Consider the following 26,265-nt stretch of genomic DNA (forward strand, 5'->3'; position numbering starts at 1 on the left):
CCTTGATATCACCCACCATGCTCAGTCCGATCTTTGCTGAACACCAGCTGCAGTAATGTTTTCCCGGCAGATTCTGGGATTCAAACCCTTCTCCTCTGGTTAGACGACAGAGTCTGTGACCTCGACCTGCTCAAAGACGGCAGCAAATGACGCGTCCCTGAGTCAGTGCTTCTATCTTGTGAATGGATTTTCTTGAACAGAGAATTTCTCTCTGGGTAAGATCGGTTGAATGGACAGTTCACCCAAAAATGAAAAATTCAGAACATTTCTGGAGCTTCGGGAACAGTGCTGCATCATTCTCCCCGTTTTATAATGTAAAAAAAACCAAACAAAATGTCTCCAAACAGCTCATCTGGCATAATCCAAGTCGTTTTTAACACCCTCAGCGTGCGGTAAATCATGTGCGTGCTAATGCTTTTAGCTTAGCAACTACAGTGGAGAGTTTTGGCTTATATGAAGGTTTTTTAAAAAAAAAAATGTCATTTGTTTTCTGTTTGTAAGCAAATAAATGTGGCAATGTTCGCTGTGAAGCTCCAGAAATGTTTTGTGGACAACGCAGTTACACGCGAATTTCCTTTTGCATGAGTTTATAATGACAAAATTTTACTTTTTGGATGAACTGTTCCTTTATGTTACAGGCGCCAATCTCTTGTCACGGTGTGAACTCAGAATTGTCGAGCAATTGTCCTTGATTTTATCAAGAGATGATGTTATACTTAAAAATATAGTAGAGATGATTGATAGATAATTAATCTGAGACTATTTTTAAAATGATTTTGGTCAATTTTAAATAAGAAATCCAAACTTTTCTCATTTGTGAGCTGCTTTTCTTTGTATATGTGATAGTTAACTGGATGGCTATCAAAAAAACATTTGAAGACATTATTTAAATTTATGAAATGAAAACAATCGTTAGCTACAGCCAGGGCTGATCAATATATGAGAGATTATATTGTCATCTCTATACGAGACTATATATCAGGTAAATGTAGGTATTTCTTAATTTTGTGATTCGTCAAAAGTGTTTTCCTGTTTTAAAGGCTGCAATACAGTCAAGTATGAATTTTCTGAACTTACCAGACTGTTCTCCTGTGTAATACTTGCCTTCACCCACTCAGTCGAAAGATGCTTTTACTGTGAAGAGCCTTCACAACTTCATCTCGGCTTTGATATATCATAATGAACATTATTGTTTTTTTACCATCAAATTACTTTTTGTTGACCACATAACAAACAGCTCTTCTGTATTCTGACCCAAATCTTTTTAAGGTGAAAACACACACAGACTCAAAGACGACCAAGGAGTTGATGCATGTTTTAGAACTTTTCATTTCTCTCCATGTCGTGGTGTACAATCACATCTTTACAGTACATTCTCATCCCCGCTCCTGAACCATCTCTCTCTCTACCTCCGTCTACCCCAGACCCTCCCCCTCCCTCCCTCCCTCCCCCCTTAATAAATATTACACCCTTTTGTCATCCGCGGCTGGCCACGCACAGCATGGCCCACATGCTTCTGTAGCTGACGTTTTCAGTGAAACAGAGAGAGAGAGAGCGGGTGAGGAGGGAGAGCACGTAGAGGAAAGAGAGGAAGAGTGGGGCTGAGTGAAGAGGGGAAGGAAACGGTACAGATGGGCGAGTTGTGTTCACATAATCAGAGGCCAGAGTCAGGCGGACGGAGAGGACTGGCTGAAAACAAACAGCGAATAAAGTCGATAGAAAATGACAAAAAAAAAAGAACTGAATAAAAAGAAAAAAACAACAAGTGAATCAAATTAATCTTATAAACAAAAACACACAAGAAAAGAACAATACTGCAAAACAGATTCCCTTTTTTTTTTCTTCACCTGGGCCTACAAAATCCTGGTTGGTCCTTTTTGTTTTGAAATGCCCCGGCCCAGTTGGACAACAAAGTTCTGATATTTCGGCTCCTACCTGATCAAGCCTACCTTAAATCCTGAACTATTGGAGGTCTGGCTCTGAGATACAAAGAGTAAGCAACCAAACGTGATGAAGAAAATCTCCAAAAACACAAACGCTAATATGAAAATGTAACATCTGAAAACGTTGAGGACTCCTCCTGAACACGCACGCACACATCTGTCCAGTCAAACATCTTCTTTGCTTGGGTTTGTTTTCACTGCCTCTACACACATTCACACACACAAGTCATCATCATCATCATCATCATTATTATTATATACTACTTTGTTTGAAACATTCAAAAAGTACTAGAATCACTATTGCCATTATTGCTGTGACAGTAATCCTTCTCGCGTAGCTCCTCTTGGTCCGCAACAGCAAATCAGAGCACAAAATACCCACCAAATGACTTCTTAAGAGCAGGACAGGACTTCAGGTCAAAAAAGTCACCGGTAATAATAAATACTGTAACAGTCCGAGAAGCAGTCAGACGCAGCTTAAAGACAGACGACCCAACACACTGATTTTGAAAAACGATAAAACCCAGAAGAGCCTGGGAGGAGTGGGAGGGTGTTTGGGGGAGTTTTTTTATCTTCAGATGTACAACTCACATCTGAACGATAAGGGTGAAAACTAAAGTGTCTGGTGTTGAAATGTTCCTCGTCCCCTTTCTCGGAGGACTGAAAGCCTTCGAAAGGGGCTCGACTCGGACGTGAGAACAAAAGAAATCCCTGAGGGAACGAGCGAGAGAGGCGTCCTGCTCCTGCCGGCGCACTCCCTTCTCCTCCCGGGTGTTTGTTCGTCACATCCACACAGCAGGTGGCGTCCCCCACTTTTCTTTTTCTTTTTTTTCTTTTTTTTCTTTTTTTTTTTAAATCAGCAGGCCCAGGATTCCCAGGACTGACCAGAAATCACTAATTCCTCCCTGTTGCACCTATGAAATGCGGCATGTCAGAAGAGGAACTGAAGTCTGTGATAGTCTGAAAATGAAGCAGGTCTGAAATGAAGTTATTCTGAAATGCAGTTGGCCATTTTTGAAATGTTTCGTGAGGAATGGATGGTCTGAATCGGCCCACCAGTGGCCTGTTCCCATACAGTACATACAGATAAATTATTGCTGTGGTCCTGATAGCTTCCAGTCTGAGTGAGTTCGCTATAGTTGACTCTGGTTGAGGCTGAAGGCGAGCGTCGCCATTTCAAGTCAGTCAGGTGAGGAGAGTTGTGGGTAATGAAGTCCCCCGCCCCGTCCGCCCTGCATGTCCCACTCCTGGTTGTGTCCTGATCCAAGTCGAGCAGCCCCTTCTTCTCCACCAGGGTGTGTTCAGCGATGGGAGGCAGTCAGCGGGGCAGTGTTGACCGGGAGAGGCAGCACTCAGGCTTCAGTCAGGGACTCTGTGAGCGGATCGTCTGGGGGATCCTGCTGCACCTCTGGGACCACGATGCCCCGGTGGAGCTTTTCTAAAGACTGCTTCATCTGGGAGGTAAGAAGTGGTCAGAGGTCAGATATACTGGATTACATAATGTCGTGATGATCCAGCACAAGAAGTTTAAATGAGATTTCTTGTCCACTGCAGAATTGAGCTACAAGCATTTTGCTTCCCAGAGTGAACAGAAAATACTTTGCACATCCTGTTCAGGAGGCAGGTGTGAAGGAGTGGGACGAGCAGACCGCAAGCTGTAAGCAAACTTCAACACACTGTCTAACTTGCAAAAACATAATAATTTGAGATGAGATTTTCATCAGGCAAATAGTTTGCAGGGGGTAGTAACTAATTACATCTAATCAAAATACTTTAAAATACTGTAATTAATCATTTTTTTTTCGGGGTATTTGTACCTTTATGTCCACGTCCCACATGTGATTACAAGACAACATCACTGTTAGATCGTTTGTCATCTTCCAGTTTTACAAATTTCAGCAAAAATATAAACATATATAAACATATAAACAAAACAGTGTATAATCCATTTCTGAACACAAAAACACTAATATAGAAACAAAAAAACATAAAACTGAGCAGCAAGTGCAGGTTTGGAGAATCTAGACTGAAGAGCTGAAGAAACAGAAACATCTTTGATTGAACGTATGTCATCAATAATGCATTAAACATCGGCAGTTGAAAAGTAACTAATACTCTGAGTAGTGTTTGGGAAGAACACTTTGTACTTTTACTTGAGTATTATTTGAATACCAGTAGCTTTACTTGTAACTAGTATTTCAGTAATGTAACTGTCCAGGTTTTCAGTAATCTTTCCACCACTGGTAGTTTGTGATAATGAGAAGACATAAATTGGAAGTGGCTGCGAGTCTTCTACCAATCACATGAAATATAAAAACATTAATTACAAACATCAATCTGACAGTATATATATCGCATATCATACATGAGGTCTTGCAAATGCATGTATTTTTTGTAAATTAGACACGTAGGGGACTTCGCTTGTAACGTCACAGGTTACCAGCAATAGAAACACACACACACACACATAGACACACACCTGGTCGAGAAGCGTGACAGAGGACTGCAGGATCTGCTGCCACTTGCTGAGCTGAGCCTGGTGAAACTGCCGCTGAAGCTGCAAGACCTGAGCCCACTCTCCAGCCGTCTGGGGCAAAGGACTGAGAAGAGGAGGAGAAGAGGAGGCGTTAAAATGGGTGAGGACGACGACAAAAGGAGCGAGGAGGTATGGGGAGAGAATTTGGTATTCCATAAAGTCATTAAATGTGTTTAAACTTGCAATAAGGGATTTGTGACCACAAGGGGGCATCAAGGAATAAGCTGCACACTCACATATCACTTAGAGGGCTGCAACTATGACATTTTCTCTGTTTAACAAGCTCATGGTATTCAGTCTAACTAAATAACAATTACCCTTAAAGGTGCACTATGTAGTTTTGAGGAACACATTTTATCCAGAACTTAAAGATCTTCATTGACTGAAATTGACTGCCACCTTTCTAGCTTCAAACAGTGTCCTGGAGACCTAATTTTCCTCTGAGAACAGCTTGTTTATTGAGTTATGTATTTCTAAGTTTGTATTATTACCTTATTGGTATTATAATTGTTAAGATTCTGTGTTTGAATTTCCTCTACAAAACTATGTAGTGTCCCTTTAAAGGAAGGAAAACAAAGTTGTTGTTTTTTAGCAGATGAAACACTTCAGTTTAATTTCACAATTATTAAGTCCTGCCAGGCTTGAAGCTTCATATAAACTTGAAATAATAATATTTTAAATAACCCTAATGCAGTAGAATTCACTGCCATAGATAAGATAATGTACGTATAGATTTACAAGAAAACAAAAAGTTAATCGGTTTTAACGTGAAAAAATGTGTCCATGTACTGTATTTGATTAAATATTGGTCATAAAGTTTAAAAAATGTTTAACGCATCATTCCCAACTTTTATGTAATCAGTGTTTTACTTCTTATATAGCATTACAATGCTGAAGTTCATATGGCGCACTTGTTAGCAAACAGTTTACAAAGCCAGCACACACAGAACAACCATTTATTTATTCAGATGTGTTTCCTGAACCCAAACTCTGGTTCTGGTGCTAAGCAGGTAGCAAACTGTGAGTTTTTTTGCTGCCCGCTGCATCGAAGGTGGACACTGATGAGAGTCCATGAGAAAACCGTGAGTTTTGTTGATTAGAACACAGAGAGTGAACCGAAGTAATGAGCTGAAATGTCGATGATTCATCGTGGGTTCATCATTTTAAATGACACCTTCCACACACTGGTGATGTTGATACAAATGAAATATTGATCATCTTAGCTTCCTATCTACTTACTCTACCAAAAGGGAAGATGTGTTGCTATGCAGTAACTTTAAACTCAGAGGGATATTTCAGTCCTCAGATCCCAGGGGAACAACCTGAGACCAAACGCCAATTAACACCATAAAAGAGAGCAGATATTTGTATGGAAAGATTGCAGCGTGTTTACCTGTCAGCAACAGAATAGGAGTGCCACGTCTCCAGTGTATGGGCCGCTCTTTCCAGAGCGTACAGCTTGTAGAACAGCAGCATGTTGAGAGCCACCAGCACCACCAGACTGACGGGGACAGAGAGAGAGGAGAGTATTAGCAGAAATCGTCAACAGCAAAATGCCAAAACAGATGGCACAAAATGAGCAGACACGCTGGTGTTTGGTACACAACTCAGCACTTACTCACAACACAATGCAAGTTTGTTTTAGGAAAAATCCACCCCGAGACAAATGTCAGTATCGCAAACATCTATTACCATCATACATCTACTTCATATGTTCCGAAGCAATGAAACCGTCTGAAAAGGAGGGTCTGCTTCCAAGAGGTACAGTTTGTTTGTGGTCTGAAAACAAACAGACCTACGACAGGATTTTACTCCAGTAGATGTGTGATTATCATTCAATGCCACTTCACAAAACCCGACAGCTGTACTTCAGATACTTTTGAGGTCATTTTTTGTATGTGTTTTCAAAGCTTCAACAGACAATTATTATTCACTTGGGGGTGTGAAAAGACCAAAAATAAGGCAAGAAGAAATGACAAGACGTCTCTCTCTCCCTCGTCTTCACCAACACAACGGTGGGTGAAGAAGACAGATCACAGTGTCTTCTGTGTCTCAAACTATTAGCTTATTAGCCAGTATTTAGCACAATAAGTTAAGACACCACTTGAGACCAGACATCCAGAACACAAAAACAAGCCTTTCGATTTCTTCAGAAAAAAAGCAAGAGGCAGAGCCACTTTACCAATGTCACACTGAAGTTGCAGTTCTGTATCAAATACAGACAAGATTTAATATACATTCTTTTGGGGTTTGCCAGCAAAAGAGGGGTGCACTGCAAAAATGTCTGGGGACCACTGGTCTAAAGAACACTGGAGAGATCAATAAAAACGTAAGATACAATAAAGTGCTGCATGACTTCCTGACAGCCAGCAGAATCTGTTTCAGAACCAGACAACAACCCGCAGTCTTTCTTTGTTTTATAAGACCAAATTAACCAAACTACAACTCTGAAAGGGACTTAAAGGCGCTTTAACACCGAATATGAAGCAACTTCGTCATCTGTCGAGTTCTTTTGATGTTTGTAGCCAATCTGCATGAAGAAATTATTGCCAGAAATTTGTTTCATGTTCAATCTGAGGTCACCTTGGGAGTGTAGAAGGGTGGATTTTTCCTGTATCATTAACAAAGTTCTTATTTATGCAGCCAGTGTGTTATAAAATCAGAGCCTCTCATACGAACCTGATACAGATCCTATTCACAAGAAGTATTGCAGAAAGAAAGGGAGAGAAGGAGAGAAATAGCAAGAAAGGCATAGTGAGGCTGTTAGTATGCAGAAGATCGATATCCAACGTGTTTGAATGAGGTTGCATTCAGACGTGGATAGCAACAACAGCAGAAAGCCAATATAATTAAAAATATACAATCAAACCAAGGATTTGATCAGATAGGAACTCCTATAATTCCTCTTTATAATTCCTTTATTTATATAGGAATGGACGTTCTATACTACAAAGGAGGAGCGCATGCAAGGACAACACATGAGTTTATGTGTGGACTGTACTGATCTCTATATCTGTACATGCGGAAAATCCCTCTTTTACATAACATAATCTGTATTTAAAGACATTCTGAGTAACTCATTGTGTGTGACATGACTAGTGAATAAGACACAAGACTCATGTGATCAGTGTGCAGTAAAATATAAAACATGCTGGAGTTAAAAATAGCCAGAGGAGAAGCTCAGAGCAAGGATTCAGAGAGCCTGCTGTTATTCAAGGACACAAACACACACACACAGTACACACACACACTTGAACTCACATGAAGCTGACGATGAGGAGGATGGTGGATATACTGTTGTGTCCTCCACCACGTGAACGCTCCCCCAGCTTTATATACTGAGAGCCTTATAAAAAAGAGAAAGAAAAGTGATCAGGATTCCTGCTGAGTTTTCAGTGTTTATTCCTATCAGGAATGAATAGACAAGAGAATGGTTCAGACCAAAGATTCATGATAAGATGAAACATTTTAAAAACAGTTGCAGCGCTGTGAACTGGGCCGTCTGAGCTCGACTGAAGCCGGCTGATGAAGTCACCGGTGATTCAGTTTGTCAAGACGTTAGCAGCTGGTTTGACAAAGTAAGGCACGTCATCAGTTTCAACGTGAATCAGTGCCCTGTAGCCACGTCAGCTGGTCAAGTCATTTAAAAACCACCAGCTAATCAAAATTTAGGGATGACAGGATCAACTTGTCAGTTAGTTTAAGTAACGGCCGTGTCTGTATGTCACAATCCTTAAAATGTAAATTACTGCTAAACTAACAGCTTCCTGCGAAGGCTTTCTCCTGCTCTTGTGAAACTATGATCAATACATGGGTGCTAAATATAGATGTTTACTTAACAAACGCAGGTGCTCAAAAGTATTCCCCTGACAAACTGACTTATCAGAGTCACTACTGAAAAACAGACACCACAATGCAGTGAAGAGATACAAGATTCCTGCACTTTGCCTTTTCAAGGTGTATTTTGTAGACAAATAACATGATGTGTTGTTGGATAACTGACTTAAATTATTGTGGAATCGCCGTATTCTTATCTTAGGCAGTGTATCCTGAGCTGCTCTCTGATCGTAGCCCTGCTCTCTACCACTCATGCTGACTCACTCACCCTTGCACTCACTGAGCTCACTCCATGTTGTTTCTGCTGTTTCATCAATACCAGAGTTGCAACTGCAGCAAGTAGCTCACTACCACTATACTCATTCATATTTAAGACACTACAGATTCTATCCGGCTCCTATAAAATGCCTCGTCTAGTCGCCTTGGTGTAAACTGTCAGGCTTTCAGCACGTTGAAGAACGGCACGTTGTAGGTTCATGCAAGTCTCAACTCATCTTGTTGTGAATCCTTCTTCTGAACAGGTCTTTAAAATATTATAACAACACCTCAAGTAAATTTCAGGTCCCAAATCAATTATTAGATCCTTTCTTTTTAAATCTCAAATTATTCCTCACTCTGTTTCTTGACATCCTCTACGTTTACAATCCAACACAGACGTTTCAGTTCACTGATGCAACTTCAAACAGAACCACTAGAGGGGAGTATTGTACAGAAGATGGATTCAGTCTTTTACTTTTGTCCGTGACCTTCAGTGTTGGTAGGAAGGACTGCAATCCAAACCCGAAGCATTTCAACATCTGTATCCTGTCAGACTCACTGGCTTCTCTCCGGTCCCTGTCCTCTCCAACGCCTCTGTCCCCTCGGTCTCCCAGGCCCATGCCTCCTCCCTCCCTCTCTCTCTCCTTCTCGCCCTGCCGTCGAGAGCAGGTGCGTTTGCGGCGGCGCAGGGCCGGCGGGGTCTTGGCAGCATCGGCGCCCACCGCTTCACCTGTGGTTACCACGGAAACCTCAGACTGCAGTAGAGTCTCCAGCTTGCACACCTCACTCTCTGCATGGGGGGGCAAAGTAGAAAAGAAAATTGAGGGATTGAAATGCACATCACCCTGGACAGGGAGATGGAGGGACAAATGCATCTGTCGCAGTGTGTCCTTTACATGGCTGAATAACCAATCACAGAACATGTTGGGGAAAGAAGCAACAACAAGATACTTTTTCGGCATTAAAATGTCTAAAGTATAAGATTCTGGCACTGAATAACATTTTGGATTATTTTTAAGTCCCCTTTCAGTGAAAAATGTGTTTTTCTTCTTGTTCCCTTTTGAGCTTCACTGTACAGAATGGTGTATGTGCAGAGTTTTGACACTGGAAGACTGTTTCCATTTTCCTCTGCTGAAAGTGCAAATTTCCCCTGAGCTCACTGCTGAATATTGAACCAGGGTTGGCTCCCAAACTTTTCAAACACTAGTGTGATGTGGAAACTTGAAGCCACAGTGCCCGTACACTGAGAATGGACATCTTGTGCCCATTTGTCAAAAACCATCTGAATATTCAGACATTCTGTAAATTTTAATACAACAGAAAGAATTGGTGCTATTTGACTATTCTAATGTGGTAATTACACTTGTTTTCTGCAAAAAGCATGTCCAACATACATTTTATGTACGCCTCAATACATGTGTGAAGGGCGTCTTTCAGTATGCGCAGCTTTAATGTAGGCCAAGTGTGAACACAAGATGTCTACCGCTTCACTGGGAAGTTCAGTGTTTGTGCACTAGAGGCTTCAAGTTTCCACAACACACGGAACTGAACAGCTTAAGGGATCATGATTGGCTTCCAATCTAGTTGTGATTTCAAGATCCTACTAGTGGGTACACGTCTTAAACTCAGACTTAACATGAGCGCAGCAATCCTTAAGTGTCAAACTGCACAACGAAGCTCAAGCATCCAAATGAGGTAACAATCATTACAACACATAGTTGAGTGGTGGTGAAATGTAAATGCAAAGCAAGTTAACAAAAACTAGTTTATGCATTTAATAAATATGGTTTTGATACCGAAACCAGACAGCGTCATATAAACAACGCTCCTCGATCTCAAACCCTCCATCTGTTCATAAAGTTCAAACGATCTGGTATTTCACGATGATTGCAAAAACATTCAGGCTACAACACATCAGGGCTGCAACAGTATGAGATTTTTATATTTTCTATTCAAATAACACTAATAACAATGGAATACCTTAGATAAGCAAACGTACACGGTATGATAATAGTCAGTTTCATTACCACGGTATACCTTAAAAACAGTTGATCACTTCTCAGTTATCAGTTCACTTTTTCCACTTTTGTTCACGTATTTACAAAAGGGAAATGAGCCTGAATAGTCAGCTTGGCTATGCTGCGAGAGGAGGAGCATGTGACTCACCCATGTGTCTGTAGTACTCCTCAATGCCGCTCCAGGTGTTCTTTTCAATCAGTGCTTTCACCAGACTCCAAGGCTGCTTCCTGTAGCAGATGTCTGAGGAAACTCTGGGCAAGGGAAAAGCAAACAAACTTGTTTTTTTTTTTCCCAGAGAAAACCACCTTTCATATTTCTTAGGAAGCATGGTTCATTAGTGCTGTTCTCAGTTACTGATATCACAATTAATCTAACCAGTGCCTGAAAACTAGCAGGAGCTTGTGAAGGTGGGAGACCGAAGTTCTTTCGAATCCTATAAATCTATTTTGGAACCGATCAGTCTGACAGACAGTACCAAGTTTTGACAAGAGCACCAAAGAGAAAACTGGCTCAGACGTCATGTTTCCATGTTTCAAAGAAAGCAATCAGCAGTACAGTGATCATGGAAAATGATGGACCTCCGCTTAACTTTCCCAGAATATAGAATTTCTGGTGGGGTTTTTTGTTATCTGTAATCTGTAATCTAGTAATCATCTACTCAAAGATGCTTTTTGTGGGTTTTGTGGTATTAGCTGTTCCTTGGTCAGGATATCCCCACCCCCAGCCCCTTTGTTCTAGGCGAGCAAAGTGTTGGTGCTGCTCTAGAACCTATTTTCCTGGCTGGGATCCAGTTCTTTGGCTGTCAAAGCGCAAATACCTTGTTCCAGAGAAGGCACTGGCTCAGAAGCAGCGCCTGAAAAGGGGTCAGTGGTAATGAAGGTGTTCTTGGTCTTTGATCCTGACTGGCTAACATCAAGACTTGTGTTTGCCAGTGACATTTAAACCCTAATGTACTTTTACTATAATATGCTGTGTCATCAAGTCAAATATAAAACGTTTGACCGCTGACATATGCAGAAGTGCGAAGAAAGGTTAAGTAAAAAGGACCCTGGATATAAAAGCAGCAGCTGTTAAGTGTGAGGAACAACTTTTTTCAGTTTCAGGAAAGCAGAACCGACACTAACTGAAACAAGGGAGAGAAGTTCCGTTGGGATCATTTCATATTCCAGCGAGAGTTTCTTGGCCCTCGGCTGAGCAACCTAACCACTCAGCTACAGTTTGCATCATCTATTTTTCAGCAAACTGACAACACATCTGTAGACAAGGATCCTATGGAGAAAACATAAAGAGGTGATGAATCATGGCAGCGCTTTCCCTCCATTTTGGGGATTTCTACCTAATTCTGCCTCATGCTTCACCTGCAGGACACTGATGACTGGGAAACCCAACATTTGCACCAAACAGCTGCTCAGGTATACGTATAAGATGGGTCGGTGTTTGTTCCCTTCAGTGCTCTTTGGCTTTTAGGTTTTGCACTTCAGAACTTCATCACTTGGAGTATATTTCCTCTCATCCTTTTGGTGCAAATTTTCATCCTTATATCAAATAAAGTAGAAATCCTGAAGTCATATTTCTTGGTCTCTCAACTAAACATACATGGGGCTGTAATAAGCTGTCACAAATGATCAAATGATAACTTTGTAACGTTGATAATCGGATATTTCATCATTAAACCTGCAGTTAGTAACCCACATTTGCAAGGCCGCCAACAATGGTTGGCAAAACCAGGCCAGCCCTCTTGGGCCCTGGGTCATAAGAGGGCACAAAAGCAACGTCAGGCCCTAAAAATAATCTGCTGTGGGGGGCTTTGGAGATCATCTTGTCCTGGGCACCAGCAACACTGTCATCAGCCCTCATCCTGAATACGATTGCCACTGGAAGCTCTTTGATTTGACTGTGGTTTTCACAGTCAGTGGTGGGGCTTTTCCATAGACATGTGCTGGCTCGGCTCTACTCTGTTAGACACGGCACATCAGCTGATGTGGCAGGGACTTGCATCTTCATTACAACACAGCTATCCAATGGAAGGCATGTCTTTTACCAATCATGCGCTTGCCTTCAGGTGATGAGGTCTAAAAATTCTGACTTGGCACTGCCAAAAACACCAATATAAAGGCCCCACAGGTGCAAAGAAAACCCCAACAAGACAACACTAAGCCTACCTGAGCCGGCTCTTGTGCTTGTTGATGGAGGTGAGGCAGTATCTGTGGACAGTGTAGAAGTAGTCCTGGTAGGGGATGCCTGAGGTGATGACCTCCGAGTCCACCACAAAGCACTCGCCCCGGGCGCTGCTCTTGTGCAACGTCTGGAAGCAGGAAGAAAAGTGTAGGTGGCTCAGTTAAGGCTTCTTTGGATGATGATTACCTGCTGCAAAGGTGCCAGTATGCTTCATCCGCACTACATGTTGGATGGTCGAAAAGATTTTTAAAACCCCTCTACCCACAACTTTCTGGCCCCTCCAGTCTTCCAGGAGAGATTTATGAAAATGTGGCCCCGGAGATCCACATTAAAAACATCACTTCTCCCCCCAGCTTTCATCCTGAAACATCCTCAACACTTTGATTCGAGACATGGTCGTACAAAATATCACAAAAACTATTTATTTTTTAGCATTAGTCAGTCTTAAGTCTCCGTACATTTCTGATGTTGTCTGCTCTGTATTCACTGCATATCATTTAGCGTTTCGGGTAAAAAGGTTATCAGTGTTACATCAAATACTAATTCACACTGTTGAGCTGTCAAAAACACACAATAAATAAATGTGGAGGTTGTAAAAGGTCAGTTTTTGCGCTGTACAAAATCATTTTTGTAGTAGAAAGCGACTCGCTGTGGTGTAATACCTTTAACATAAATACTAGAATGGGACTTATTGCTCATGATAACAAAGATCCCAAATGTTTTGAGGAGAAACTTTTTAATTTTATGGGAGCAATGGTTTGCTGAGCATGTGTAAAATACATTTTCAGAATTTAAGATATGTTATTTCTGAATTCTACATATGTTTTTATGATGTGTAAGATTATTTTACAACAACAGATTATGACTTTTAGCACTGACACCCGCACTGGAACCTTAACTAAGCCCAAAACTGAAACCATTACGAAGCAAAAATACCCAAAAGTTACAACTACACAGTGTTTCTGTTCCCTTTCAGTAAAGACTATGTGAAAAAGGGCTAAATAATGAAACAAACAAAAAAAAGGACTGACCTGCGTCTCCACAACAGGGGCGGTCTTGGGACCGAGGGGGTTGTTGAGGGCGATGGTGTAACTAAGCACACGGCTGGTATTCCCACTGCTGCTGTCCTGCTGCCATTCACCCACCGACAGGTCTGAGAGAGGGAGAGAAAAGAGACAGAGAACATGAGCAAGTCAGGAGGGAACAAGAGACAAAACGTCTCCGGAGATTTTGTGAAAACGAGAAAGCAAAAGGACACGAGAAGAATTTGTCAATGAGAAGGAACGAGACCACAAGATTCAGCCTGGTGGAAGGGAGAGAGAGAGAGAGAGAGAAAAGGAGAGGGTCAATCCACGCTCCTTCATAAAAAAAGAAAGAAAGAAATGCCCCAATTAGAGCCACACAATGTTCCCAAGCGGGCCTCCAACTGGGGTAGTCACCGGCCAAATGAAACTCAACGGTTTCACCTCTGTCCTCATTTAAACTACTGCAGCAAAAATGAGAAGAAAATCAAAGCAATCTCGCTGCATTTACGTATCATTATATCAAATATAAAAATAGTTGTACAGTGACAAAAATCAGGGCATGAAAAAACTGAGTGGCAAAGACAGCAAGAAGGAATGATGGAGGGTGGTTAACACAGCGTGAACAGCTAGTGTGGAACCCTCATTAGTGGCACAATACAGCCGGCTACAGCACGTCTTTCAGGGTTGGGGGGGACGTCACTACATTAGCTGAAGAGTTGCACAGCTGCTTCATAAGAGTAAGAAAACTGCTTCCAAAGGGGAAAAACATCACAAAAAATTAGAGGTTGTGCTGATAGGAAATTTCACAAACTGTCATTATCAGCAAAACTAGGCTGTAAAAGCATCCAATGCCTACCAGTCATGACAGGGGCTCCATTCAAGAACTCAATGCAATATCACTGCAACATTATTCATATTTCAATGAAAAATGTAACTTTATATGAAATAGTTTTATTTGTAGAGTCTTGAGTAGTAGTATAGGGGGAAAATTGTGCACCGCTAAAAGAAACTAATCATACACAGATGTAAACAAACATCTGTGTATGATTGTTTACATCAAATGCTTTTAAACATTTTTTTAATATTCTGTTATATTGCACTGAAATATTGCACTTTCTTGTAGTACTTGAACGCTGAAGTGGCCCTCCTATGAGGTGACAACACCAGCAGTGGCCTCGAGCTAATATGAGTTTGAGACCTCTGCATTAGACTGAACATGACGGCTGAGATGGCTCAGGAGATGAACGGAAGGTCGCTAGATTGATTCCCTGGCTCGCCTGGCTATATGTCAGTATCCTTGAGCAAGATACTGAACTCCAAATTCCTCCTGAAGAGCAGGTCGGCCATCTGCTGTCAGTACATGAAAGAGCGTGTGAACAGGTGAATGTGACAAGTGTAGTAAAGCACATTGAGCTGTCAGTAGACTGGAAAAGCGCCATAGAAAGGCAAATCCATTTATGCTGTCTTTTTTGCTAGTAAGCTTGGTCATTTTTGGGGAGAATTTGGCGAGCCTCAAGTACAGCGGCCATCACCGATCATTTGAGAACCATTCGTAAAACCGCCCACTTATTCAATTATCAGCCTTGTCTTGCTCCTATCATTATTATATGCATTATGTTACAAATGTTTGTAGCTGTGTTATTCTTCTGCAGTGCCCTTTTAATTGAGCTTAATGGCAACAAAATAACACACTATAAACATCAACAGTAGGCTCAGGCTCTAGTGACAAAGAATGAAAAGTGAAAGTGATTTTTTTCACTGACAGCCTCAATAGTCCAGCTAGCAGCAGAGCAACAACGCTTGGCCGTAACTGTCACTCTCTTGACTGGAAAAACTTGCTCCGTTGCTCTTAATGTTTTGCAACAAGTTAATACAAGTTCTGTGGTTGCTGCTGAAAAGCATTACATCAACGCTCCATTTAGATTCACAGCATGAGAAGGAACTCTAATGGGTTTAATAACCAGACAAAATCATGATGTGCCCTTAATGTGTCATCATTATAAAATAAATAATTTAAGTTGTGTAACCTCAGAGAAAATCCATATTTTCACATCCACACTGTGTACCAGCCTTTACAAAGGTTTGACCACAATATCTGTGTGTGTTTTACCTACCAGTAAAGTGTCGCTGGGAGAAGAGGTGCTGGATGAAGTGTGTGTCAGCAGAGAAGAGCAGGTCGTGCAGCTTGTCTACACTCATGCGGACCACGGTGTTGATGTGCAGCCGCCCACTCAGGTTAGCGCAGAACGACTCCACTTCACCTGTAGATCAGATGGAAAACAGGAAAGATCTTGTTTCTGTTTTTGGTCCTTTTAGTCGACTCAATATTTGTAGTTGTGGTTAAACATTTATCCCTTTCCCAAGCCATAAATTCTTGGCAGGTTCCACAGTGTATGTAATAATAAGGAGAAACTTACACAGGTTTGTTTTTGAAGTTGATTTGGCATTTTAATAATCAGGTCTACTCAAGCTGTGATACTGATTTTACTGCCAGATTAATTCAAGGGAAACACAGACTGCTGCTGTATATCAGGGTTTATTACTGAAAGGGTGAAGGCCTGCTGAGCAGTACAGTTTCTGCCCCATAAATCAGCACATGTTAATGTTTGAAAAACCTCCCTGCAATCATTGTTGACATTGTTGAAGGAAAAATGTAAGAAATGAAGCAGGGAGAAACTTCAGAGAGATCAGCAAGAGGAGAAGATAATATAACTTACTCTTATTTAGTTTAGCACCTTCATGAAGACAAAGTTAGCTCACAGAAGGCACCACAAATAGATAAGAGTTTAAAAATAGTATCAGAGAATAAAAAGATTCACCCTAGAGTTTATCTCAATAGGTTTTAAGATGACATTAATACTAAATCCGACACTGAACTCTCACTCAGTGCTGTGATGGTACCTTGCCTGCAAATCAAAAACGGATTTTTCGTTAACAAAGTAAACCTTTAATATGTTTATAAAAAAGGAACCACTCACATATATGTATCATTATATTACAATACTAATAATAAGTCCAATAAAATGTGTTGCATTATTTTTCGGGACAAAAAATATTTACAAAAACACAAAATAAAAATTCAGATATGACACAGAATAAATAATCAAGTGTAACACTAAACTAACCCTGACTAGTTTGAGTAGTGTATATTTCAATCTAATAAAATCCTCATATAATTTATATTTTCTCATCTCTGCTGTGTTCCTGTGGTGGTCTGTTCAGCCAAACAACACTCACTCTCTTCTTGCGTGTCAGAGGAGTTGCTGGGGTCTGTGGGCAGTTCTTCATCATTGGTGATATCCAATGAGGAGAGGTTTCCCAGACTGGTGGATGGTGGGGGCAGCATGTGATTGGCTGACTCGGAGAGGCTGTCTCCACCCTCTTCCATATTCTGATGCAGTGAGGGGGAAAAAGAGAACAGTTAGCAAGAGGTTCGTAGGCATATCACCCCACTGTCATATGACTTGAGAGGCAAAAGGCCTCAGCTGAGCTGACCTCGTGTCGACGCAGCTTGAGCAGACATACCACTGTAACCGTGCAATTAATCTGAGATCAACACACAGTCAACACAGCACTTCATTCATTCAATTTAGCTGGGCTCAGGCTTGATCTGTCCGTATCAAGATCAAGCCGGCAGACAGACAGAGAAGCAATCAGAACAACTCAGACAGTATTCCACCTCCTGTATTTCTTATATTTCACTTCATGTCCTTCTGCTGTAATTGTTTTTCTTTGTGTTTGTAAATGTTGATCAAATGCATTGCAGCTGTTTGAAAGATGCTATAAAAGAAGACGATGCCTTGCTATAGATTTAAAAAAGAAGAAAAAAAAAAACTCCAGCAAGGCGGCTTCTTTTTGTCCATCTGTTTTGTACAGTACAGTAATTTGAATCCAGTTAATAAAAACACTATCACGGGAAAAGACAGGCCAGATTTGTGTAAAGGCTTTAATAGGTCTGACATTTTCAATAAGGATCATGAGGGTGAAATGCTCAGCAGACAGATTAAAGCAGTTCATCAATTTGAGTGTTAAAATGGAGCTCTTAAGCACTACTAATGCTGCCATGTACTGGATACGTTAGCAAGTGTACAAATCAGATTTGCTTATCGAATACAACATGAGTCACAGCTGTACTGACATCATTATGTACTTGCTGACACACTGACAATACACAAACACTGAATCCACCAGATCCATCAGTGGAGCACTGACTACCTTGCACAGTAATTCTTTCAAGGTTTAGGCCACTTTTTGCATTAAAAGTCATTAAAATATTTTTGTTACAGAGCGCCACATGGCTGCATGGTCACAACTGCCTCCAGTTCAATTCCAGCTCATGACATGTGTTGCAGGTCATACCATTCCCTCTATCTCTCTCCCTATTTCCTGTCTACTACGAAATAAAGGCAAAAGGAAAAAAAAAATCTTGAATGTCTCCAGGGGTCGAGCTGGCTCTGGCTAACAAGTCATGAATCTAGCATGAGAGGCACAGACTAAAAAGGACTCTGATCTGAGGAATGAGTTTTTAAGTCGGCTGGCGAGCTTTTATCTCTGGTTACGAGAGCTGAATTCATGAGAGTCGACAAGTCAATGTGTGGAATGTATTTTCTCCATCCCTGCCGTGTAGTTAACACCAGCTAACTAGCTGCCAGCGAATATCAGGCTGATGTCCTGAAATAGCAAGAGCTGTCTCTTTGTCTCTTTTTGCTGAAACTGATTATTAAAGCTGGAGTGGCTACTGAGTTGAAGCATTTTGTACAAGCAGTCCATAGCTGTAATGGATAACCTGTATTTTCTAATATGCATAACAATAACAGTCTTGCAGGGCCTTACACTACTGTCTAATGTGATTAGACTCAACGTAACGCCGCACTATAGACTAGCTATTGCAACGTCTTACGGCTAAGTATGAGTGGATGTCAAGAATAGCACTCACAAAGGAAGCAGCAGCAGAGGCCGGGGCTGAGGCAGAGGCGTTGGTGGGAGTGGTCGATGGTAGCGAGCCGTGGGAGCTGGGTGGGCTGGGATCGAAGGGGTCGGCGCTGAGTCTGCGGCCAGATGAGGAAGGCACCTCTATGGGCAGACAGGAGGCGGAGGAAGGGGGAGACGAGCCCGCGAGGTTGGTAGCTGAGAGAGAGCTGGCTTGACTGCAGGGAACCAGGGGAGGGGGAGAGCTGCCCGTGGAGGGAACCGACACTGAGCTCAGGTCTAGCAGATCTGTGACCGACACCGACTCGTCTCCTGGCCTGTGGGAGAGGGAGAGGAAGTGAGAGTGAGACACATGTGGAGAAAGTCACACTGCAAGAGAAGGACGCAGAGAAAGAGCCATGTGTCTGTTAGAGAACTCAAGGACAGGGGCAGGAATTCTTTAACCAACCAGGCATTTATGCTAGCTGACAATAAAAACACTTCTTCATTTAACTTCAATAAATGAGGGCATGGGGTCTGCAAACGAACTTACACACAAACAAGTGCCGTATCTGAAAAAGCAGCAATTATTCAATCATCATTTAGTCTATCATGTATTTTTGAAAAGCTGTGAAAAATTACATTTTCCCAGAGCCCAAACTGGGTTCTTCAAATTGCTTCTTTTGTCCAACCAATCATCCAAAACCCCCAAACTCTTCATCAAATATCGTAAAAATATGTATTGGTGGTTTTCTTTATTTATAAAGAAGAGAGAGGCGTTAAAAGTTTTAGAATCAGTACGTGACTAACCTTCCGTTTGGTTGAAGAATGACCAAACTATCCCCTGAAGTTACACATATGTCTTTCTTCTGCTTTTTCTGTTTCAACACTTAACCATAACGTAATTACAGGCATCTCCGTCTCTTTCACCTTTATAAGACTAGTACGGTAGTCATTTAAGTAACTAATGCTTCAATACAAAATGTCCAGTCTTTAGTAAAAACAATTGAAAAAAATAAAATAAAGCACTCTCCGGCTCTAACTGACCAACCTGAATCAAAAAATGTCTCTAAAATAGACAACTTCACACTCTTTTTCTCTGTTAAGTGTGTTAAGATGCCTGCACACATAAATCAACAATATAAGACATAAATACATGTATATCAGCATGTTTTTAAACATGAGCACTCACAGTAGGCCGTTCATGTGTTCAGCGGTGGGGGAGACATAGTCGTCGTCTTCACTAGTGAGACCCAGTTCAGTTCCGTAACACTGGTGTACGATGTGCCAGAGCTCTTTTGGGGACAGAGACTGCAAAAAAAAAATTAAATTAAAAAATACACAAAACCCTTGTTTAATAGTTAATTAGCAACAAATTAAAATATCTAACATGCTCATTCATGTATTAGATGCTATAATTCATTACAGCTCTACATAGTTTAGAAGTACGTGAAGACACAATTGGTACAGTGTTGCGGACCCAGACTACATGATACAGAGAGGTGGATTCACTCGTCTGAGACCCCTCTGTTTATCATGCGATACAGTGTGACAGTTCTCATTGATTATCAATGCCTCTTGAATGCCAATTACTATGTAAATGCGATGAACAACACATAATGAGGTTGCGCTTAAGCAGTCAATATGATATGTCGGAGTGAAAATGGGGACATCCCACGGGTCAGGACACTCCAGCCACTCCATCATCTGCAGCCTGTGCTCGAACTGCACATTGTTTTTCACTGTTTTGTGTATTTGACCTCACATCTATACACAGAGTAAATGCAGTACACAGTGAATAAATTCAAAAGGGGCCACACATCACGCAGGATTTATCTTTGACCTGAAATATTCAATCAGCGTATTTTTGGCCTCGTCTTGTTGTCAGACTTTGAAAGTGTGCTTCAAAATAGGCCATGTGCAAATCTGCTGTCCTCCACAATGATTTACATATTGAATCTATCATATCAGCAAATGAAAAGTCTAAAGATAAGAGCTCAAGTTCTAATCACAATAAAGCATTTGATAATCGTTCTTGGCAGCAACCAGTTTTTTAGTTTGACAGCCGTTTGCAGGTGAAACAGTAAGTCAACTGTATCAGACACTGATACCGAGTCTGTAGAGTTCCCACTGCACATGTTTCATCTTGCCGTCTGCTGCCATCTGCGTCAGTACTAAGCTGCTGTGATTCTGCCCAAATAAAAGTCTGTATTCAAACTCGGCAAATAACAGTGATTTAAATTGTTCTCCGAAGCCTGTGTTTGTGGCCATCTCCTGCCACTTGACGCTGTGTTCTATTCTAAGACGTTAACTACTAGCTGTGTCACATCAGCAGGGTCGGCGAGGAGGTTTTACCTTGTCCAGCAGTGCGTTCTGCCACAAACGGAAAATCATCATGAAGCTCCGATCCCTTGCTCCGAATGATGTGAAGAAGTGCTGAGAGGTTGAAAATCGGTGGGACACAAAAGGAAGGAAGGAAGATAGGAGAAAGAAGAAAATGTGACATAGAATTTGACGGACGGTTTCCGTCTGTTGGGATGTTTGCTTTGTCAAAGTCAGTGGAGATAAAGTTGAGTCAGCTCATTTCACACCACTTCACCGGCTAAAAAGGATCATTTCAAGTACAGTAAAACAGTATCAAGAGCTAACACTTCATTTGCTTTTGTGGGAGCAGATAACATAAACATACCATAACATAAATAACGGACAGAGAATGTGTTAACGCACTACAGATGTATGTTTTTGGAGTAACATACTTATATTAAATGTCTTAAAAGGAACAGTTTTGCTTGAAAATGAAAATTCAGTCATTACCGTCTCACCAGTTTTGTTGCATCTTATCAAAACACATTTTTAATATTGTATTTTTTAATGCCCCAGCTACTTCAGTTGTTCAGGAGAATGCCGTGACGCTGTTTTGCTGTGAAGCTCCAGAAATGTTTTGTGGACTATGAAACTTCACCCAACTTTCGAGTAGATAATGACTGAACTTGTCTTTTATCTTGGGCCTGACCTTCTCATTGTCAGTGCTGATCTGGATGGCGTTTGGGATGAGCTTTGCAGTCTTCTCCTTGGTCATAGAGGTCACGTCTTTCAGCAGGATAGTGATCTGAATAGAAGAGAGAGATTCACGGTGTGTATGCTTCAGTGTTTCTGAGTGCGATACACTTATCTCACCAAGGCCCTGAGCTTATCTATATTGATCAGCAAACAAATGCAGTAAAAGGACTTCTTATCTGACTGCAGGTGCGACATTAACCAGGTTACAACAGAAATGTGTTTGACTGTGCGCGTGCAAATGTGTACACAGTGTGTGCATGACTTACAGTAGTTTCCCAGCGGAAGATGTTACTGTAGAAACAGAGCCAATTCTCTGACAGATAAAGGCGGCCCTGAAGCAGTATGTCCTTCTGGAGCGCACACGAGTAGTCTGAGGAGACAAACAGGAACGGAAAACAGGTTATTTGACGGAGAGACACCCGCCTCTATCAGCTATCACTGTATAATTTAAATAAGTATTCCTCACGAGTGTGTGAACCATAGTGTACCATACAAACTCGGGTAGGTATGGTAGCTAACCTCACAAAGAGTTTGTCATATGCCATATTTGATGCATAACTCACCCACTATAAGTCGCTCTGTGTCAGGGAGTTTCTTAAAGAGTTTACGAAAATCCTCGTTCCGCTGTTTGTACGTAGGACTGAGGACCTGTGGGTGAGGACAGGAAAGAAAAAGGTGAACATGGTACTCTGCCTCACAAACAGACCTGTACGACAGTTGGTTTTTGGGCTAAACTGGGATCATTTAAAGTAGCAAAGCAAGAAAACACTACAGCTCTTCCAACACCGATGGTAGTATTTTACTATGTCAACTACTTCCATCTGCATGGAACTCAAAGGCATACATCCGCAAGTCAAGTACCCTAGGGTGATGGCTAATGAGGGGCTGTTAATGTGTACTTACATTGTACCAGCTCTGCATTTTCTGTGAAAAAAAGAACAGCATATTTAGAAGTGAACAGTTCTGCAATTTTTCTAACAATAAAAAGGTCATAATGCAAACTGGTTTTATACAGGTACAGAAACCCTATCAACCTACATGGTTTCGGTAAAGTATTCTACTTCTATATGTGTATGCATGTGATTCTGCCAGTCCTTAGACTAAGCCTGTTTTATGTAACCTCGAGGTCTTGCAGTTTTCAGAGATGACAAAACCATCAGCACTTCTCCATTTTAAAACCGTACACGGACCAGCTGTAATGAACAGTCAACAATATAACAAGCTGTTCTTTTCACAACAATCAGACGAAAAATAAGATGTGAAAGCCAAAACAAAAACCTCGGGCGCACAGAACTGCAAACACTGTCCGAGTAAATTTACACAGAGCAAACACGCAAACAAAGTACAGTCTGTTGACAGAAACAGTCAACATTGTAAGGGCTCACATTGCTCTGATGGACGGTGACAAAAAATAGAAAAAACAAACATTTACATTCACTCGAGATACTATCTGGTGTAGGTGACAATTTACTAGCGTAGATGTTGGAAACATGTCCCCCCACCCAGAGACAGTTTTGGTATTAAAGCCGTTTTTCTGTAATTATTTTCTTTCAAAAGTTCAGCTGAAAATGCTGTTGAAAGGTCAGACTGATTGAAAATTCTGTCAGAATAGACCTACTTTACACAGCAGCCATTTGTCTCTGATGTCACGCTCAGGGTGCGAGGCTCTAATGCTGGGATAACGTTATGTTGCTGTGTTCCAGGTTGTAGGTTGTATAAACATTTGGACTCTGACACACTGTTATCATTTCACTGCCTCCTGATTGCTCAGCAACTGTCAGATTGGTATTACTTTAGAATCAATAGCCTATAAACTAGTAACTTCATTCAACAAATAAATGTAGTGGAGCGGAAGCGTAAAGTAGCAGAAAATGGAGCTATATATTTATATTTATATATTTATGTATAATATATTGTATTTGGTTTTCTATCTTTATATGGGTGTCGGGTACCTTGGTGTCTCTTCTTTTTTTGATCCTCTATATGTGTGTAACAGTGCTGTGTGTGACATGGAGCTTCAATTTCCTTGAGGGAACCTCCCAAAAGGATGAATAAAGTTGTCTAAGTCTACTCAAGTACCTCAAAATTGTACTTAAGAACCATATACTTCATTTTTACAGCAATTAAAATTTCCCAAATATTTATTTTAAGTCTCCTTGATTTCTAATAATTGTTATCATCACTGAAATGGCCATATGGGTCGACCCCTGATAAGATTTTTAATACATCAGTAATATGGACATTAAACTAAGTGTGTAAAAGTTGGTACTAAAACAAGTCTGGAAATGTAAAAAATGACGTCCCCTCATTGTAACACAGCCTTATAACCATGAAAAGACAACACTTATGCCATATCATGACGGAACAATATCCTAAGATGAAATAAAGTTCATATCTACATACTGCTTGGACAAGATTGCAGAAAACAAAACATGGGATAGTAACAACATGTTTGATTATGTCATGCCATTGCTGACTGGGACCTCATACAAGAGTTTTTACATTAACACATAAACCTTTCACTGCATACTGAGCTGGCACACTGGTGACAAGTTTATGCTTCTAGCCTCACATCTTCATATAAGCACATTTACAGAGCTCTCAGCCAACCTATTAGGACTTAAGCTTCACACCAATCTCAACGTTATCACCTTGATCAGTGGATGTTCTGTATTACCTTGGCATTGCGGCTGAAGTGGCGAGTAGCAAGTGGGTAGGCAGACGTAAGGGAGGAGGCAGAGGGTATGGAGGGCAGGGGACTATCTGCACCTCCTCCTCCACCACCACCACCACCGCTTTTCTCTCCTCCGCCTCCTCCTCCTCCTCCTCCTCCTCCCCCCTCGCTCTCACTGGCCCTGCCACCCCCAAGGACCCTGCGCCGCAGGGAGGGAGAGCTGCCGGGGGTGCTGCGTGGAGAGTTACTGGCCGTACTGGAGACAAAAAAAGATACAGAGGGGAATTGAGCTCAAGGGAGAGCAGAGGAAACTCTTACATATTTTATCACAAGACTTTGCTCTGTAATGCCTTTAATGTCATGCTATGATAAAAACAGCTGCGGGCATTTCCTTTTTGATAATAGCATGCCAGCTCAGACTGCCTACTGAAGACCAAAGAAAGGCCATGTAAGGCCGTGAGTGTTATCAGCTGAACTGATTTTGACTTGTACAGCAACCAGACAGTAAGGTTTTTGAAGATGAAGAGGTCTTAAGACCGTCCAATCGAGACGAGCGACTATAAAACACATTAGACACAGACATACAGTAATGACTTCACAGTTGGCATGAGTGCGATAACAGCGAGGTCAGAGCTTAAACGATTAGCTGACAGGACAGACAGAAATTAACAACTATGATAACTGACAACTCTAAATAGGCAATTTCAGCACAACCCTTGATTAAATCTGTAGATATACGCACATTTTTCGTGGTGATTCCTCAAATATAACACCTATATTTCACAGATTAACATTAAACTTGATTGTCAAAAATGACATCAGTGCACTGAAACAGTAAAAGCACTGGACATGTAATGATAATAATAATAATAATAATAATCATAATTTACCAGGGATTGACCGATTACCAGCATGGCGGATGATCAATGCTAATATTCAATATTTTCCCGATTATCAGTGTCCAATAGCAGACAAGATGTACTTAGATTTTAGAATAACCAGTGACAGAATGTAACTGCAGTTTAATTCAGTACAGAGCTTGACACTAACATTTAAATGTCTTTCTGCAAATGTATAATGGCTACAATATCAATATCTTTGATTACAAAAAATCATAACAATTGTGAACTACCCCGAGCATCGTTATCTACATTATGTTGTGCACAAACCAAGGTCTTCATTTTGGCCCATATCAAGCAAGTATTAAGCGGATACCAACAAATCTGGGATGGGCCAATACCGGCCGATAATACCAGCCAACCAGTATATCTGTTGGGCTCTAATGCACTTAAAACACAGTTTAATGTTTCTGACATGGCTCAGCCTCTGCCGTCTCCTCAATGGCTGTCCGACTGCTGCCAAAACATTTACATCTAATGTTCAGGTCAGTGACCCGTGAAAATTACTATATTTACACCATAACACAGCTTCCACGTTTGCACCTCATTCCTCTGCAAGTAAAACAACCGGCACTTTCACCATCCATCAACTAATGTGCCTCTGTCTTTTAAAACACACACACACACACACACACACACACACACACACACACACACACACACACACACACACACACACACACACACACACACACACACACACACACACACAGAGCTATCGACCATCGTCTATTCCATTATCCAGAGCAAAGATCCTGAATCAGCTCCACTTAAAGTTTGCCTCCAACTTGATGAATGTTCTGCTCACCCACTCTGCAGTGGCTCCTTCTGGGCTATAGTAATTTCATTAATGAAGCCAAGAATTCAGCACTTCACTTTCTCCACATACACCACACTACTTTGTTCCTCAAACTACACCCATGATAAC

At 41.2% G+C, this 26,265-nt stretch overlaps 1 protein-coding gene across 7 annotated transcripts in view; it reads right to left on the bottom strand.

Annotated features, from left to right (window-relative positions):
* Positions 1-2,707: 2,707 nt before the first annotated feature.
* Positions 2,708-26,265, bottom strand: part of gramd1a (GRAM domain containing 1A) — a 36,867-nt gene continuing 13,309 nt past the window's right edge. For 2 of the 7 annotated variants that reach the window (XM_030394001.1, XM_030394002.1), the window contains exons 2-20: positions 24,442-24,694; positions 22,668-22,688; positions 22,328-22,412; positions 22,031-22,134; positions 21,718-21,813; positions 21,060-21,140; positions 19,897-20,015; positions 18,733-19,042; positions 17,034-17,187; positions 15,911-16,057; positions 13,803-13,924; positions 12,756-12,898; positions 10,741-10,844; positions 9,050-9,364; positions 7,741-7,825; positions 7,159-7,170; positions 5,873-5,980; positions 4,423-4,543; positions 2,708-3,397 (exon numbers count right to left, since the gene is read on the bottom strand). In XM_030394001.1, the coding sequence (XP_030249861.1) occupies positions 3,296-3,397; positions 4,423-4,543; positions 5,873-5,980; positions 7,159-7,170; positions 7,741-7,825; positions 9,050-9,364; positions 10,741-10,844; positions 12,756-12,898; positions 13,803-13,924; positions 15,911-16,057; positions 17,034-17,187; positions 18,733-19,042; positions 19,897-20,015; positions 21,060-21,140; positions 21,718-21,813; positions 22,031-22,134; positions 22,328-22,412; positions 22,668-22,688; positions 24,442-24,694 (2,482 nt within the window). In that variant the 3' untranslated portion in view covers positions 2,708-3,295. The remainder of the gene's footprint in view (positions 3,398-4,422; positions 4,544-5,872; positions 5,981-7,158; positions 7,171-7,740; positions 7,826-9,049; positions 9,365-10,740; positions 10,845-12,755; positions 12,899-13,802; positions 13,925-15,910; positions 16,058-17,033; positions 17,188-18,732; positions 19,043-19,896; positions 20,016-21,059; positions 21,141-21,717; positions 21,814-22,030; positions 22,135-22,327; positions 22,413-22,667; positions 22,689-24,441; positions 24,695-26,265) is intronic. The other 5 variants (XM_030393995.1, XM_030393997.1, XM_030393999.1 and 2 more) reach the window with 4 other exon arrangements.

Source organism: Sparus aurata, chromosome 17 (assembly GCF_900880675.1).
Source record: "Sparus aurata chromosome 17, fSpaAur1.1, whole genome shotgun sequence".
Taxonomy (NCBI): domain Eukaryota; kingdom Metazoa; phylum Chordata; class Actinopteri; order Spariformes; family Sparidae; genus Sparus; species Sparus aurata.